The following is a 17,720-nucleotide window of genomic DNA, read 5'->3' as shown; positions in this document are numbered from 1 at the left end:
ACAGGCTTTTTAATAGCAAACACCAGAAGTCATGCCATCACCTGTCTTGCCTCGCACGTTTGTCTAATGTAGTTATCCTTATTTCCCCATCACCTTGAGGTCTTCCGTACTGCAAGAGGGAATGATTCTGAAACAGAAGTAATACATATGATTCAATAAAGTGTCAAGATGATGACATATTCAAATGTTAGACCACTCCTTTTACCCCAAAACAGGGCTTTTCAGGCCACTATCATCTGAACTAAATACAATAAAGAATCAGTCCATTCCATTTTCGTCTTCAAAAGGGAAAATTACTAATACACCTGAGTCACTGTACAAATACAAACCTTAACTATGCAAATATATTTAACTACAGACAGACCCTCAAAATAGAAGAGATTTCTGTACTTAAATATTCATTTCATTCTAAACCAAGGAAAGCATACTTAAATATTACCAGAATACTGTAATGTTGTATGAAATGGGGAAAAAAAGATCTACCAATATATTTGATGAAAAATTATTTTTAAATTGTATAAATGAAAAATATCACATACCAAATTCTCTATTGATAGTTGAAACTGTCTAATTTCACGGAGCGTTTCATTATCTCTCTTCACTTCATTTACGTATTGAGCCAAGTCCTAGAGCATCAACAGAAAAAGGGAAGGGAAAAAACCTTTTCCATAACAGACCACTTTAACACATTATTTTGGCAAATTTATTTCTAATTTTGTCTTTGACTCATGTGCATATTTAGTCATTTAAAAAAAAAAAACAAATCAATCTTTAACGTTCAAGAATTACCAATATGTATGCCTAAATAAAGAAGAAAGAAAACCTCTGCATATCTTCAATCGTATCTACAGCTCTTTTCATCATACCCGTTGAAACACAAATTTAGTAGCAAGATACAGGGAAATACATAATAAATTGTAAAAAAGGGCTGATTTTTTTCCTGAATTTTGTTAATGTCTTATTTTTAAGATTAAAGATGGAAAAACGCTGCCGAAAAAGCAGTCAACACCATCCAGTATCTGAGAATAAGACAGACGGTAAACAGAGCATATAGTAGAAAACACATGTAAGGCAGCTCAAAAGCAGGACGTAAGGTGTAAACATATCATAAGCCTGGGTGCTTATTAGGAGAGAAGAAGCTGCTGCCCCAGTAGTAGGATCTCGTTCTTACTGTTGCACAGCAAAGAGAAGCCATTACACAGCAGATTTTAAAAGGGGTTTTTAAAGGGATATACTACCTGAAGTCGCAGGTTGAGATCATTACTGTCCTCTTTACCAGAACGCGTACTGTACACATTTCACTAAGGCCTTTAAAAAGCTCTGAACATGCTTGAGTAATACTGACAATTTGCTGGGGTTTCCCTGCTTATGCCTAGAGATGAGGAGTGAGCAGGAGTGGTAATTGGTAAGGTCAGGGATGCTGAGAGCAGCAGTTGGAAAAGGCATTCTGATCTTCACAACTTGCTTTTACAGTACCCCTTCAATATGGTCACAAATTTGGAAGGTGGGAGAAAGATACATCTTCTTCCTAAGACATTTTTAATCAGAATCTAAGAATAGCTGCAATCATTATGCTAGCTTCCCAAATGAATCTGTGCAGGATACGTTCACATCAGTCTTAAAAGAGTTAGTGTAGCAATTAAATAACCTCTTTTCTTGCTGCTAAAAGAAAACTGACAGCATAATCCTTCCCTAGAATTTCCATACTTGGGGGGCAGTACCACTTTGCTGGCAGTTCTTCCAAAGACATTTTAGTTTTGAGCAGACACACCAAGGTTTTTAGAAGCAACATACCGATGTTGCATAGTTTCTTCTACTGCACTAGCAGGGACTATTGTAAGAGGATACCATAAATCGGGAGGGAAACAATGCTGCAACCTTAAGGAGAGATGCTCATATCTGGGTTTCTTTGTGGGGTGGGTGGTGGTGTTTTTTTCAGTTTTTTAATTGGCGGGTTATGTCCTGCCAGCCAGCAAGCCACAGACACTCTGGCTAGAGATTTCTAATTGGTTTTTGGTTTTTTTTGTTTAGGGGTTGTTTTGTTTTGGGTTTGTTTGTTTGTTGGGTTGTTTTGGTTTTTTGTTGGGTGGTTTTTTTTTGGGGGGGGTGTTTGTTGGGGTATTTTTGTTTTGTTTGTTTTATTTTTTTCATTTTTCACCAAAACCAATGAAGCAAGCCAGCAAAATGGGGAAAAAAAAAAAAGGGGATGGGGGCGGGGTGAGGCAGCACAATAAAAACCAGGGTTATTTTCCTAGCCAATCAGCAGCAGCCAGGATGGCATGGCTTGCCACTAGATGGAAGCAACACTGTGCCATCCCATTTCAGGCATCTCTCCGTGGGAGATTTATCATGGTGGCGCTCTCTGCATTCACTGCACAAAACCAGATGGCAAAAAACAGGAGCCAAAAGTCTCATTAGTGAGCTGGTCTGTATTCCAGGCATTCAAGGCAGACAGTCACATAATTTGAGAAAGCTGTGTAACCCAAAACTAACTTAGTCTGTCTTCAGCATCTTCTGCGGACCATACAAATTAGAGTAGGACATACAACCTATGTCATTATTGGCTTCTTTCCCCACAAAGGATAGAAAAAATTTCACAATTCCAGCACATGAATGTCACATTTCATGCCGTGAAGCCAAGTGAAGCAGAACTGTACTTCATTTCTGAGGCTATGCAGAGGAACACATAATATATTACCTTACCCATAAGGCAGTACAGCTATTCTATAAAGCATTTGTTTGTACGACTTGCAGGTGAATGTAGTGTGACAGATACTCTACCTCCAGAAAGATACTACTGCTTTCAAAGGTAAAGCCACAGAGATCATATTAAGACGACAGAAAAAAAGTCTTGTAAAGATAACGGTCTTCATCTCACTGGGAAAGTACTAACCTTGATTAGAATTGACTTACAGTAGTAGAAATATTCCTAAATTCTGGAAGTGAAACTGAAATTATTGAAACACCTGTTTTTCATCTCATTATATGACAGCAAAATGATGTGGGAGTAAACTGAAATAAGGAAGTTCTATTTCATAAACCCTCCATTTCAGAAAACTACTTGTTTCCCAGACTTGAGCAAAGCACTCAACTATATGCTTGCCCTGAGACACTCACAAAGCTCACAGTGACCTGTGAAAACATGTTTGACCTGCTGTGAAGAACTTTATCTCCTCCAGGAAATACAGTTCTGAGCTATCATTTTAACTGCCAACCTAGACATAAATACTTCATTGCCATGAATACTTACCTTCATTGCATCAAGCGCCAGTTTTAGATTTGCCTTCTCCATGGGATCAGTAGTGTGCTTTACCAGCTCCTGTGGACAGAGCAGTTAAAACTTTTCACCCACTGTCTGTTTTCAGTGGGTCACTGAAATCTGTCAGTTTTCAAATGGAAGTTGTCATTGCTCATCCCCAACCCGCCAAAAAAAAAGAAAAAAGCCAAAATCAGAACACACAGCCCAAGAATTCACGTTTTTATCCCCATAGTGAGCAGCCTGTAACTGAGTGGGGACTACTGCAAACAGATAATTGGCAAGTGTTTAAGAATGATTGCTGTGGAGCCTAAACACTGACTTTAGCTGATAATGAACCATCATTAGAAACTAATTTGGTCTGTCTAGCACTTAATACTTGCCAATCAGATCATTACTGTATGTGCATGCTGAAAGCACAGGTAAACACTTGAGGTCATTTGCACATTACTATACAGTATATCATCCCCTTCCAAAGCATGCACTTGTCTGCAGAGAGGGATGTATGCTGGCAATAAAATCTCAGCTAAACTGTGCAACTGCTTAAAAGAAGTCACTGTCTCATTATCCCTAAGATAAAGCTGACTCAGAAGGCATATTTAAATCAAATGTAAATGTTTAAAGAATTATTTTCCGTATGGGAAGTGGCTACAAAAAAGGGGGTTTCCAGTTTTTATGAAGTGAAAAAGTAACCTCTTGGGGAAACAGGTTATTTCTTCTTTATAATTTGAGAAGAGAATTACACATTTCACCTAACATAATAACTTGCTAAAATTCTAGGAAATGAAGGAATAAGTATTTATGTTTCACATTACAATCCTAACAATTTACTGGATTATTTTTTTCTTTCAAAGTCTAGAAACATTTATTTCTTATACAATGTACACTAGTGTCACACATTAGAGCATAGTGACATATTGTACATCATCTTTTCATAATATACAGGTTGATTATAAAATGACTCAGATCTCATCAGTTTTTTTAAAAAGCAGTTGTACCATTAATTTTGTTCTTTCCTATTTTCTATTGATCAAAATATTGATGACTCATTTATAGAAATATTTCAAAAACTTTAATATTACAGAACGTGTGTTGCTCTGCCGAGTCAAAATTATGCTTCACATGCAAGTAGTATATCTTTTTTAAATGACATTTTACAAGCATCAGCAGGGTTGACAGCCTAATATAGTAATATATTTCTTTGCAGCTGAACTAATGAGTCTCCTGGCACAGCTATCAAATTAAATTTATAAGACTCTCCACCCTTATTACAGGACTAACTGCAAAAGCTAACGCTTTGTGGGTTATAACAAGAAGCATTTCAAAATAAATATGGCTTTATTGTAATTTATGACAGCAAAGCAGCATCTTAAAAGTATACTGTTAAGTATTATCCAGTTTTGTCTTTTGAGGGGTAATGGTTCACATTTCAAACTACCATGATTATAGTTTGGTACTACTAACCATTTTAAACATACCAAGAACGAAAGGTTCAGATACTGAGGAAACAATTGTGTTTTATTCTTTTTTCCTCAGATACGCTTCAGCTCTGAGGAACGATCTCTGTAAGAAAACCCGCACTTGACTGGATTTTATTTCGTAACAAATCAGCCTCAGATCTATGGAAATGTCAACCACCTTCCTGTGATAAAGGCCTTTACTTCTCATTCTTACAATCCACTGATGATAAACAATCATAGTTTTGCTCTCAGCCCCCTTAAATTTCAAAAATAAAATACCTGGAGCAGTAGGTGATATTTTAGCACTCTCTGCATTGGAACTACTAAAAGATCTCGCAGTGTAAATTTCCCGTTATTGGCCCTCTTGGAACATTCCTAGTTCAAGGCAGAAAAAAGAATAAGACAAAAGAGTTAGAAAATATAGATATTCAAGTGATATATATGAAAATCCAGTGATATATGGGCCAGGCAACTATATTAAATATCTTAGATATCTCAACAGCACGAGAAAAAGTAGAATAAACATCACAAAGACAACAGAAATTAGGCATTTCATTGAACTTAAAAAGATGACGCTGCCTATAAGCATAGCAAAGATGGCAAATACTACACCTATCTTCAAAAAAGCAAAAAATAATTTTGGAAACTACAGACCCATCAGTCTCACTTCAGCCCCTGCAAAAATTATGGAACAAGTCCTCTTCGAAGCAATTTCTGGGCACATAAAAGAAAGTGACTGGGAATATCCAGCATGGTTTTACCACAGGTAAATCGATGCCTGACCTATTTGACTGCTTTCCACAATGAAATGGCCAGATCTGTGAATGGGTGAGGATAATCCGGGTTCACTTTTCTAAGGCCTTCAACATCATCTCCCACAGCATCCTGATCTCCATGGTGGGATGTTATGCTCCAGATGAATGAACTACTAGGCGTATGAAAAACTGGCTAGATGATGAGGCTCAAAAAAACTAGTGACTAATGTTTCCTATGCTACCTGAAGGACAGTTGCAGGTAGAGCTTCTCAGGGGTCTGTTCAGGGACCCCTCACATTTAATATCTTTAGCATTGGTGTGCAGAAAAAGACAGAGGACACCCACAGCAAGCCTGTGGACAACACCAGATTGGAGGTGCAGGTGACAAACTTCAGGGCATGTCCAACAGGAACCTCACATGAAGGCAACAAGGTGAAAGCTCTGCTGGAAAGAACCACAGGGTAGTGGCAGACAGCAAGCCCTGTCAGGCTGTGGGACCAGGGCTTGTTCAGCCCAGAGATCCCTCCCAACCTGAGTCATTCGGTATTTCTGTGTTCTCAGCTGAGATGCCACAATAAATGGAAGGGTATTGCTGATGATCACTTCCAAAAAAAAAAAAAAACCCTAACCCTACTGATGTCAATGGCAAAACTCCATTCACCTCAGCGCCAGGATGCGTACCACACCAGCTCACGTATTCATTTCATTTGAACGGAGGCTCCCAACAAAAAAAAAAAAAAAAAAAAAAAAAAAAAAAAACACACAAGAAAAAAGGAAGAGAAACACATTCACATATCATTCCAGCTAGTTTTTCATCATTACGTTCATTACGTTTTTGACTTGGATGAAAGATGAAAGCAGGACATATTCATAGAAAAATGTGGGGTTTTAATATATGTATACATGTTAAAAAATACTGATACCTCTAACTTCAATTTAACATCTTCTTTTGTCTTAGAGATGTTGTCTAAGCATGATATCGCTATCTCCACTTGACTGCAGTACTGTCCATAAATAACCAATCTAAATCAAAGCAAGAGATAAAGAATAAAAGGAACATTTGCTTACTTAAGAACAATCTTTGATCATTTTTCACAAATACAGTGTTAACAATCCTCCTTTCAAAAGGAGCAGTGCCTAAATAAGCAGGGATACGATTTAACAACAGACCTGAATGGGCAGCATGAATACAAGGAAGACAATACAGAATACAATTTTGATCTACCTTCAAAATTCTGTAAAATCACTGCAATTTCCTTTAACACTCTCATGTATATGTTCTGATAAATACAGGACTCGTTAAAAAGCAGCGTAACTGCTGTTTAATAGAACAACAGTCTAGTATTTACAACACTGTAGATATCCAATTCTGTAACACAGGCTTAAGAGGATTAATTCCAGCTATCCTTTAAAGAACTCGTAGGTCACTCATCTCCAACAGTTTCTAACAACTTATATCCTGTGAGTTCTCAGATCAAAATAATAGCGTGTGAAAATTCGAGAAATTTTCAGTAGTTGTCAAGGGCAGCAATACTTCCTGAAGGAGCCTCGTTTTATGACTGGAGTTTCCTGAGTTTGGAGTGCTTCTTTCTGCTACTGCCATTGCAAAGAGTGCTGTGTCCTTTCACCTTTTTATATATTTCTTGAGGTGATTCCTTCTGTATGCTTCAAATCCCTTCTTGGGGGTTCCCATGAGCTTTTCATTGGGGTCTTCTAAATTTCTTTTTCTCTTGCCTAATCTTTACCGTATTTTCTTTTTTTTTTTTTTCCCCCAAATTCTTTTTTCACAATTAAAGTGATGATACTGATTTAACACATAAGACTTCTGATTAGGTTTATCACTACACGGTTAAGACACTGAGTCTACCTCCATCTGTTTCCTTTTTGTATAATACAAACCTGAGGTTTCTTCTCAGCATCCTTTGTTCCCTTCTTAGTACACATTTCAGAACTACTTTTGAAAGATAAGCATTTTCCAGAACAACTTTTTGTCCCCTTTCCCTCCTACAGCAGCAGAAAGTCTAACAGCCTGGGAAATAACTACGTCCTGCTCCAACATAAAAGCTGAGACAGAGCGTCTCTGAAGGCAAGACTGTTTATGGGCAGCCTGGGACACCCTCCTCCCTCAGAAAACAGCTCTCCTGTCTAACATTTTCTGGATGCTGCTGTCCAGTTTCTCACAAGGTTGTTATTACTGCAACAATGCTCCTTCCCCATTACCCTCAAGCAAATCCAATTAGCTCCCACAGGTCTTTCCTGCTCTGGTCCCAAAAGGAACTGATTTTTAACCACAACCCAAGGGTTACTTCAAGGTAGGTCAGCCCTGTAGCCACAGTACAACTGTTTTTCAGCTAGTACTGCAGGCATATAAGTTCATCCATACAGTCCAACAGCTGTTCAGTGCTGGCAGAAAAAACAATCTGAAAAGGTGGATGAAAAAAATTGCCAATTAGCCTACAGGGCATGGCATGCTGCCACAGCTATCCTGTTATCAGCTTGGCTGTTTTTCACAGTTTGAAGGTAGAGTGTGTTTGCTTTACCGTCACACCTCTGACTGCAGGGTAGGCTAAGACCCTAGTCTCTTCTCTCTTCTCTTTTGCACCTGCTTTCTCTTCTTTCAAGTTATGACCGTGTTTGTTTTCTTTTACCTGGAACAGCCTTAATATATATCCTAGCCTTATTTTGCCCCCATCTTCCCCTTTTATAACATTTTATCTGTTAAACAGTACAGGTACATGCTATAAAATACCTGGAATTATTTGCATGAAAAAAAAAATGCTGTGCAAAATAAGCTATTTAAGTTTTGTTCAAAATATAGATGTTACCTGTCTATGTAACAATAATGCTAAATACTGGGAGTAAGAAGAGGGAGGGGTTCATATAGCAATAGGTTACATTTTGACTTCCAGGCTCAAAAGACCAAATACTAGCTTAATATTGATATCAAATTCAATCCCATTTCAGAAATATTCATCAAACAAACAACAAAAAAGGTAAAATACTTTATGGAATTTAGATTATCACAATTAGTAAGAGTGCATAAATCTTACCTTTCCTTGTAGTTAATAAAAATTTGATATAGGTTCTGGTCATTTTTGTTAACAATGGAATCATTGATGTCCTGTGTTAGATTCCTGTGAATTTTCACCAAATCCTTTAAAACAGTAATGAGGAGGGGGAAAGATTTTTAAAAACACAGCAACTTAAAAACTTTGAATGTAAAAAAAAAAAAAATCCTTTCACATTTGATACATTAATTTCAATAAACTGGAAAACAGATCATTTGAGAGTAGAACCTAATTTCAAGGTTTAACACATCTTCCATATAGTGCAACAAGAAAAACTAAACTCTAAGAACTACCTATTAGAGACTAATTTATTCTAGCTTGGAACGTGAACTGTTAATTCATCTTCATTTTATAATGATAATTTTAAAATTAAGCAAGTCAAGTAAATGCTTTAGTGACAAGATAAAGTAATGATTCATGTCCCTGAGCTGTGAAAAATTAGTTTTGTACATTACATTAGTCAATTAGTGATGTTCTAGTGCTAAGTTAACTGCAATCATAATGAGTTTCCCAATACAGCAGACCACTAATGGCTGAGAGAAAGACAAGAATATTGTAGAAGGATTTGCTCCCTGAGTATAGTAGCAGCTCACCTTACTTGTTCGCTATTATACAAAAAATTGTAAGCAACTATAGGAGATTACACCAACCTTAATACTATATAGATACTGTCAGAGAATTCACAAGAAATTAAGTCAAAACAGGTTAAAAAGTTTTGAAATCAGGATAACTGACCACAAGAAGCATACAGATTACTGCAATGAAAGAGAGAGGACTGTTTAAAAAAAGGCCTTTGAAGATGGTTTGATGCAGTAAATCTACTGCATAAATAATATTCAATATTGAGTTGTGAAATAAGTGAAAACATTTTACATCACACTGATGAAAACCAGGAGTACACAGAAGGTCAATCACATCACAGGTGAGGGAGCAAAAGACTTAAAACAGATCAAATTCAGTTGCTAGCAATTGCATGGCCGTATCAGAACCTTAAGTTGCAGCAGACAAAGACATTATTCTAGAAATGCTTCCCGATTAATTATTACAGGAGCACATTTTCTCAGGAGTGCACAGGGACTCAACTAAGCAACACCCCTGAAAAGCAGCTTAATGCTAAGGGGACAAAATGTCTCTTTGAGCTTCTACCTCCAATTCAAAATCCAGTTTTAAATTAAACTGATGTTAACTTCATTAGAAATTAATGAAAGTTCCAACACTTCAGTATCTGTTACACATAATTCCATCTCTCCTTCCCTCTGTATGTCCACATATATGCCTCAATTCAAATGTATGCATAGGTGTACATACAAATGCATCTATATAAGCGTGTACAAGTATATACATAGACAGATGTACATACAAATCCATATATGTGGACATATAGAGACATGTATGTACACAGATACACAAATATAGAGCCATACATACATTTTACACAGCAGACCTTTGAAATCTGAGCCCTAATGAAAGTCACTGTCTTTAGAGTGGTAAGTAGTCACTAGGGTGGTTGGTTCAGGGTTTTTTCTTAAAAATAAAATATATTTTGACATCTGCAGATGATTTTGTCCAGCAAGCATCTTTCAGACTCTATATAAGGAATATAGCATCAGCCTAAAGCACCAATCCTTCACCACAACCCTTGGACAGAGGCAAATCCACCCTGTTCTGAGAAGACCGCACTTGCTCTCCACATTGCAGTTTGCTGTAGAGCTCTGCATAATGGCTATTTTTAGTTTAAAACAAGCTTCCACTGCCCTCCAGCCTTCCTGCTGAGGAACTGCCGCAGAGACAAGGTCTGAGCAGACAAAGCATTTGCACATATTTTTAGCTTAGACAAGCCCTATATTTCATTTAATGTTTTTGGATGCCTACTGGAGTCAGAAATAAGCACCGTCTCATAAGAGCAGAATACTGAATAATGAAAAGCAAAAAACATACTAAATGTAACCGTTTACTGCATGTCTTCCTAGTTTCAAGTAAAAGGCTTTGTTCTTTTTACTGCTATTATCTGATCCCCCTTATATTTCTTTACCGAGCAGTAAGTAGGCTGACCTCTCAGTTTGTGCTTACAGCCCTTTTTATACCCTTGCGTAGTGTTTCACGTTGGCTGGCTTTAGGTCCTTCAGTGCATGTAAGTCAACATGCCTGGACAAACGGAGCCTTAGGAAAGAGCTTTACAGTAACTTAGGTAGGGCACATCAGGGCCTTATTTGCAATGAGTTAGAAACATTTACATAGGACTAAATACAAATTTGTTTTCAAAAGCCAAGGGATCTCTATGGGCAGCTGACATACTTCATGACAAGGAGAAGGTTAACAGATACCTGTGGCATTATTTTGGACCAACATTCAAAGAGAAGGAAATTACAGTGACTGAGATTCAGGGTGAAAGCTTTAATCAGGACAAATATGGCAAGTTGTCAGGTATCATCATCAGTTAATAGCTGTTGTAATTTAGCTTCTGTCAGGATGGTGCTGGTACAGCAACTAAAACATTCTTACAAACCAGGTTCCTGCAGAATAAAAAAAAAAAAAAAAAAGTCCCCAATACCATCTCCTACAGCCCTGAGAGCCTGTGGGACATGACGGAGATGGCCAAAACAGAGGTGATCTTTTACAGGCAATAAAGGTTTGATGTGGCGTGTGGGCCACACTCTGGGGACCCGTTTCTTTACAGTGTACCTCATAAAAGAACATTCCTTTCCTTTATCTGTGTTGAGAGAGGCTTCAGACCATGTCTGATGTCTTCCTTTAAAGTCAGATAAAGACATTTACTGAATACTTACTAAACTAAAATATATGTAAATTGTCATACAATTATGATTAGGCCAAAAATAAATGGAACAAAGTAATAATCACAGAAACCTTTAAGATTTCAGTCAAATAAAGAGGTCTCCTAGATACTTCACAGAGGATTTCCTATCCTTTCCAGCACCAGACTATGAATCCAAAACTGTGAGTTATCGTAACTTTAAATGTGTTCAATGATGACAGAGCCAGGGTAGATACAAGGATTTGCAAAGTAGCTATAGAAATCCTCATGAAAGCACCACTCAGCATACAGTGGTAGGCAGCCTAACAGTCACAACTTTGTACCATCACTAAAATACCAGCATATATTAAAAGATAAGCCATCTTCTATAAATTATTAGCTTCTAAGGGTCAAAAATACTCCAGTTTATAAATAGTCACTATTTCTCTTATCCTATTCCCTTAAGTAGAAAAAAAATGAAATAGCTTGCACATCTTTTTTTATCAACTACCCTAACATCTATATAAACGCACTGTGCACCACATTTCAAATAATCATTTTGTGCAGTAACATACAACACAAATATATCATAACCAGCTATGAACCTTGTATCTGTTCATTAAATATGCAATTACTTACAGGAATGTTGATGAAAACAGTATCAAACTCTGATGCTGACAGAAACCTTTTCAATGGCACCATAAAGAACTGCAAGGAAAAAAGAATTTATATATACATTGACTATGCCATTATATTTTCTAAACTGTTATAACAATGCATAAGAAGTTACAATTCTTTAAGTAGTATCTTACTTTCTCTATCGATTCCAGAGTTTCAGTGTATTTCTCTTCAGTTTGCTTTATTTCAGTGAGACAACAGCTTCTTATGTCATTTTCAGTATACTTCTGCAATTACAATGGAGTCAAATTTAAGTCATTAAGAGGCACCTAATGGATAACAAATGCATTTATTTGTTTAGAATTAAGCAATTAGGATAACTGCTTCCTGAAATTTTCTGAGTACTGCAGCCTCCAAAGATGATAGCAATAACCAAGAATATTTCAATGTTCAATTATCTGATGACTTAAAGAGTTTTACTAAAATTCAGCATCAAAGCATAAAACCCTGAACTCTTTGCATGTACTTCGGAAGCTGAAATACAAGGTCACATTTAATTCACATCCAGACTGAGGAATCTTATTTAAAATACTCAGCAGTTAATAACTCCATTAAACTTAATGGGGCTAAGTCATGTAAGTAACTTTGCATTGCCATAAATATTGAATTCAGTATAATCCCTGCATTTATTTACAATTTTTTCCTTTTAGTTCTCAAGGGGAGGTTTCTCTTCAGACACAATATGAGTACGTTCTCGAATCAGGAAGTGCAATGACCTCTAAGTTCAGCTTTTGCATATGTATGCATGTGTCTTCAATGAGACCCTGGGATTTTTCCATATAAACCACCAGACTCATCGAAAATTGAAGTAATTATCAGCACAAGACTCTGTAAAAATAGTTTACAAGCATTCTTACTGAAGATCAGAGTTACATTGTTCCAGCTCAATAACTCTCAAATCTGATTTCAAATAAAAGATTAAATACCTGCAGGAAGGTATGGAAGCATTCGTGTCAAGCAAGACTTAAAACATCTGGAGAGATACAGGTCAGCTTGGAGACCTGACACAGTAACTGGATAGGCTTTTACACGTTAAAAGCAATAATTGATCCAAAATGTTTTCTCCAAAAACAACAATGTCATGGTTTAACCCCACAGGCCCTGCTAGGACCACGCACCCGCTCACTCACTCCCCCTGATTGGGATGGGGAAGAGAATCAGAAGAGTAAAAGTGAGAAAACTCATGGGTTGAGATAGACCATTTAATAGGTAGAGCAAAAAGCCACGCACACAAGCAAAGTAAAACAAGGAATTCATTCACTGCTTCCCATCGGCAGGCAGGTGTTCAGCCATCTCCAGGAAAGCAGGGCTCCATCACATGTAATGGTTCTTTGGGAAGACAAACGCTGTAACTCTGAATGTCCTCTCCTTCCTTTTTCTTCTCCCATTTTTTATACTCAGCATTACGTCACACGGCATGGAATATTCCTTTGGTCAGCTGGGGTCAGCTGTCCTGGCTGTGTCTCCTCCCACCTTCTTGTGCCCTCCCCAGCCTACTTGCTAGCAGGGCAGTGTGAGGAGCAGAAAAGGCCATGAGTGCTTAGCAACAATCAAAAACATCATTGCACTATCGACATCGCTTTCATCCCAAATCCAAAACACAGCACCACACCAGCTGCTAGTAGGAAAGCTAACTCTATCCCAAATGAAACCATGACAGCAGTGGCTTAATAAGCAATAGTACTATCATATCCTTTCTGAAGTCTATTTATCAATTTGTAACATCCTTCCAAGGCATCCTTCAGCATATCCCTGGCTGTACCTTACCTTTTTTTCACCCAGTGTAGGGAACCCACATACTGCACAGAATAGACCTGATGAGTAGATGTTACTCATATACAGGGGCTAGAAGCCCTAGTCAGGACTAGAAATTTAGTACTACAGTTCTTTCCATTCAGAAAAAAATAAAGATGTTTAGCTTTTGAATAAAAGACTTCTCTCCTCCAGGAATACAAAAACTTCTAGACTGAAATTGTAACAATTATCTCTTAGTATGTCCAAGAGCTAGACTCCTTCCATTCCCTCTCTCTGCTGTCAGTCTACTTCACACACTTACTAAGCGCACCACAGCAAATAGCAAGCCACACTTAAACTGTCCATGAGCCACATACAGCTCCTATGATACTGCTTGGCCACCTATGAAGAGTGGGAGATGTATTCCTACTGCCTAAACTAGACGCCAAGTTGCAAATCATACAGGCACATAATGCCTCATCACTGTTCACACTTCTGTTTGCTGTTTTGACGTACCTCCTCTACCCTTCTCTCTGTTCATCTCCATGCAACTCTACAAGCTGGAACATGGCTTCTCACTGCCATCTACCAGGTGCTGCATTATCTCAGAAATCACTCTTTAAAACCCAACTGGTGCAGTTATTAATCTTCCCCACAACAAACATTAAAGCGCCATCCTTACCAGCTGCAGACAGAAGTAACCATTTTCCAAAAATACAGTCTGTCATTATCAGTAGAAATGTACTTTGTAAGCATCATCTGATGATCAGCTTCATCTCAAAATCTATCCTTTATTCCCAAATTCTTTGGCAGGGGGAAGTGGGCACTGTCACAGTTAACCATAGTTAATTAATCCCAATAAAGTAATAGAATTTTACACGATTCAGGCTTTTAGTTACTTTTCACCTTTACCTTTGTGAGCTCAATACTGCTCAAATTGCTTGCAGTATTTGCCCCAATACAGAAGTTGTTGTACCCAATAGGAGTTTATATCCATTTGCAAAAAGTGGGGGTTTGCTGTTCACCAACTCTCATACGACCAACACAAATAAAATCTTGGGATTCTGCTTAAAACTATTCACTTCAGATTTATGCTCACCTGACCCAAACAGGTCATTCACATAAGCACTTTTGGCAGAAATTAACATATCCATTTTCTTTCTGTACCACAAACTTTTAGAATTTGAGTGCAATAAACAGAAGGAGAGAAGAAATATGAAATAATGTGCGAATACCAGTACAAGTGAAAAAAAACTGCCTCTGAAATTCAGCTACTGCTAGTGAAAATTTAGCGGAACAGTTTAACAGTTTACTTCGCAAGATAATGACGATAAATAAAGGATGAGGGAGATGCAAAGCATTTTGGCTGCTATTGGAGACTCTGAGGTATTGGGTTCTTCTAAAAACCTACTTGAAGATTGTCCTGTGCTCATGTTTTCATATGCAAGGAATTCTCACATAGGATTCAAATGAAAGAACTGCACAAAATCATCGTGTCAGCATGCAGTGTATTTATAAAGCTGAGAGGAAATTATCACAAACCAGAAATAATTGCCACATTCAAGAATGCTGCCACTGCAAATTGTAATGTCTCCATTCACTACATGTTGTGGAAAAAATATTTTGCTGTTCTGTGTTTTCAATTTTCATTTACTTTCTATAAGAAACAAATACAAGTCTGTTCAATCTGAAGTATCTAGGCTAAGATGTAACTAAAATTAGAAGGTGAGAGTTCTGATTGCTATATTAATCATTTGCTAGAAACTCGAATATGCAAGAGTGACATCTGCGACAGGAAAGAAAGAATCAGAGAAAGTTTACACACTACCAACTGCCAGAGATTACCAACTGTTACGGTTGAAGAAAAAAAAAAAAAGCCACCCACACTCATTATGTGAAACTCAGAACTTAACACATTTTGAGTTTCAATATAAAACAAAAACTCAAAACAAGATCACAATGAAGATTTCATATGATTCAAACACTTTCCTAAAACATTCTGCCTGCAAGTGACTGTGACTTCATTAGATATAAAACACCGTCTTCTCAACTTGATTTTTTATTTGGCTTTCATTGAATAACCTAAACTTTAGGAGGTAAATAAAATTAAGCAAAACATGAAAAACAAACATATCTCTGCTTATCTCATCCTTGATTTACATGCATTACCTGCAGGATTTTGTATTAACAGAAAAACAGTCTTGAAAACAATATTGTTATATTCAAAACAATAGAGATTAAAACAAGTCAGTAATCTTCCCAAAGACAAGATAGTGGTAACTTTGGAGAATCACCATAAAAGCAGAGAACACAAATCACATTAGCAATCTCCTATACTTGTATTGAAAAGATACACAAGGCTAAAAAAAAATAAAAAAATAAAAAAAAAACACAACACCACCACAAAAGACTAAGATCTTTAAAATTTTTCACTGCTTCGTGTTACTATATGTCCTGGTTTCAGCTGAGATAGAGTTTATTTTCTTTCTAGTGGTTGCTGTGTTTTCAAATTTGGTATGAAGGGAATGTTAATACTGCATATTGGTTTAGTTGTTGCTAGGTGATGTTTATACTAGTCAAGGACTTTTTTCAGCTTCCTGTAGAAGATGGGAAGTGGCATAGAATGGAATGGCCCACGGAATATTCTGTACCATAGACATTATCCTCGGTATATAAAAGGGGATTGGCTGAGGAGGGGAATTCCTGATCTCTGCTCGGGTCAGGTTGGGCAATCAATGCACCAGGCGGTAAAAGTGACTTGTATATTCTTTTACCATTATTATTATTTTCCTTTTCCATTATTGTTCTGTTAAACTGTCTTTATCTCAACCCATGAGGGGTTTTTTTTTCCCCTTTCCCCTCCTTTTCTCCCTACCCTTCTGGTGGAGGGCGGGGGCGGGGTGGGAAGAGAGGGTGAGCCACAGAATGCGTAGTCTTAGTTGCTGGCTGGGGTTAAACCATGACACTGTATTACTAAAAAGCAACATGGAAAAGTAAAGGCAAGTTTCCAATTTACGACAACAGGAAGCATAACATAGCTTCATGTCAATACAGAGGAAGAAAACAACTGTCCTAAAAAACCTAATCTTGTCACGGCCACAGACTAACATTTTCCAGATCAGAAAGCACAGCTCTGAGGAAGGGCAGACAAGTACATTAGGGTTTCTCCCAATTAGCAAGTAAATTTTGTTGACAAAGTTTAGATTTTTTTCAACACAGTTTTGAAAACTGAACATGGTACCTTTATATGACAAAGTAAATAAGCTACTTATCCCATTCTTAGTAAGACCAACCCAATGATCGACAAAAACTACATGGTTGAAATAAGCAGGAACTTCATTGATATGAAACAATTATCGACAAAAATGATCAACAAAACCTAATGATCGACAAAAACTACATGGTTGAAATAAGCAGGAACTTCATTGATATGAAACAATTATCAGTTGTCCCTGTTAGATTAGTTGTCCAAATTATGGCTGAAACAACAGCATTTCACACTATTACAACTTAAATTTGGAAGTAGGACACTTTGAGGTAAGCAGTTAAATTAATTACTCTTAAAATAGCTGGTAAATCTTACTATTCATAACTGGCAAGCTTAACAAAGTAAGTAATTATCATATTTAATTTAAAAATTACATTTCTTTCAAAAAATTACCATAGATAACTGTCCTGGTTTCAGCTGGGATAGAGTTTAAGTTTTTTTTCTAGTGGTTGCTGTGTTTCAGGTTTGGTATGAAAGGAATGTCAATAATGCATATTGGTTTAGTTGTTGCCAGGTGACGATTATATTTTTCAAGGACTTTTTTCAGTTTTCCCATAGAAGCTGACAAGGAGCCCAGACAGAATGATGGAATGGCCAATGGAATATTACATAGCATAGACATCATGCTCAGTGTATAAAGGAGGTTAGCGGGGTGGAGCGGGGGGATACTCACGGTCGCTGCCAATTCACCAGTTTACCAGGTGGTGAGAGTGACTTGTGTCTTCTTTATTATTGTTGTTATTTTTCCT

At 37.2% G+C, this 17,720-nt stretch overlaps 1 protein-coding gene across 4 annotated transcripts in view; it reads right to left on the bottom strand.

Annotated features, from left to right (window-relative positions):
* VAV3 (vav guanine nucleotide exchange factor 3) overlaps window positions 1–17,720 on the bottom strand; it is a 171,105-nt gene that overhangs the window by 87,808 nt on the left and 65,577 nt on the right. For all 4 annotated transcript variants that reach the window (XM_074597335.1, XM_074597337.1, XM_074597334.1 and 1 more), the window contains exons 6-13: window positions 12,104–12,196; window positions 11,931–11,999; window positions 8,522–8,625; window positions 6,395–6,494; window positions 4,996–5,091; window positions 3,251–3,319; window positions 540–626; window positions 42–127 (exon numbers count right to left, since the gene is read on the bottom strand). In XM_074597335.1, coding sequence (XP_074453436.1) covers window positions 42–127; window positions 540–626; window positions 3,251–3,319; window positions 4,996–5,091; window positions 6,395–6,494; window positions 8,522–8,625; window positions 11,931–11,999; window positions 12,104–12,196 — 704 coding nt within the window. The remainder of the gene's footprint in view (window positions 1–41; window positions 128–539; window positions 627–3,250; window positions 3,320–4,995; window positions 5,092–6,394; window positions 6,495–8,521; window positions 8,626–11,930; window positions 12,000–12,103; window positions 12,197–17,720) is intronic.

Source organism: Larus michahellis, chromosome 8, assembly GCF_964199755.1.
Source record: "Larus michahellis chromosome 8, bLarMic1.1, whole genome shotgun sequence".
Lineage (NCBI taxonomy): Eukaryota > Metazoa > Chordata > Aves > Charadriiformes > Laridae > Larus > Larus michahellis.
This window is presented reverse-complemented; position numbering and strand designations above follow the sequence as displayed.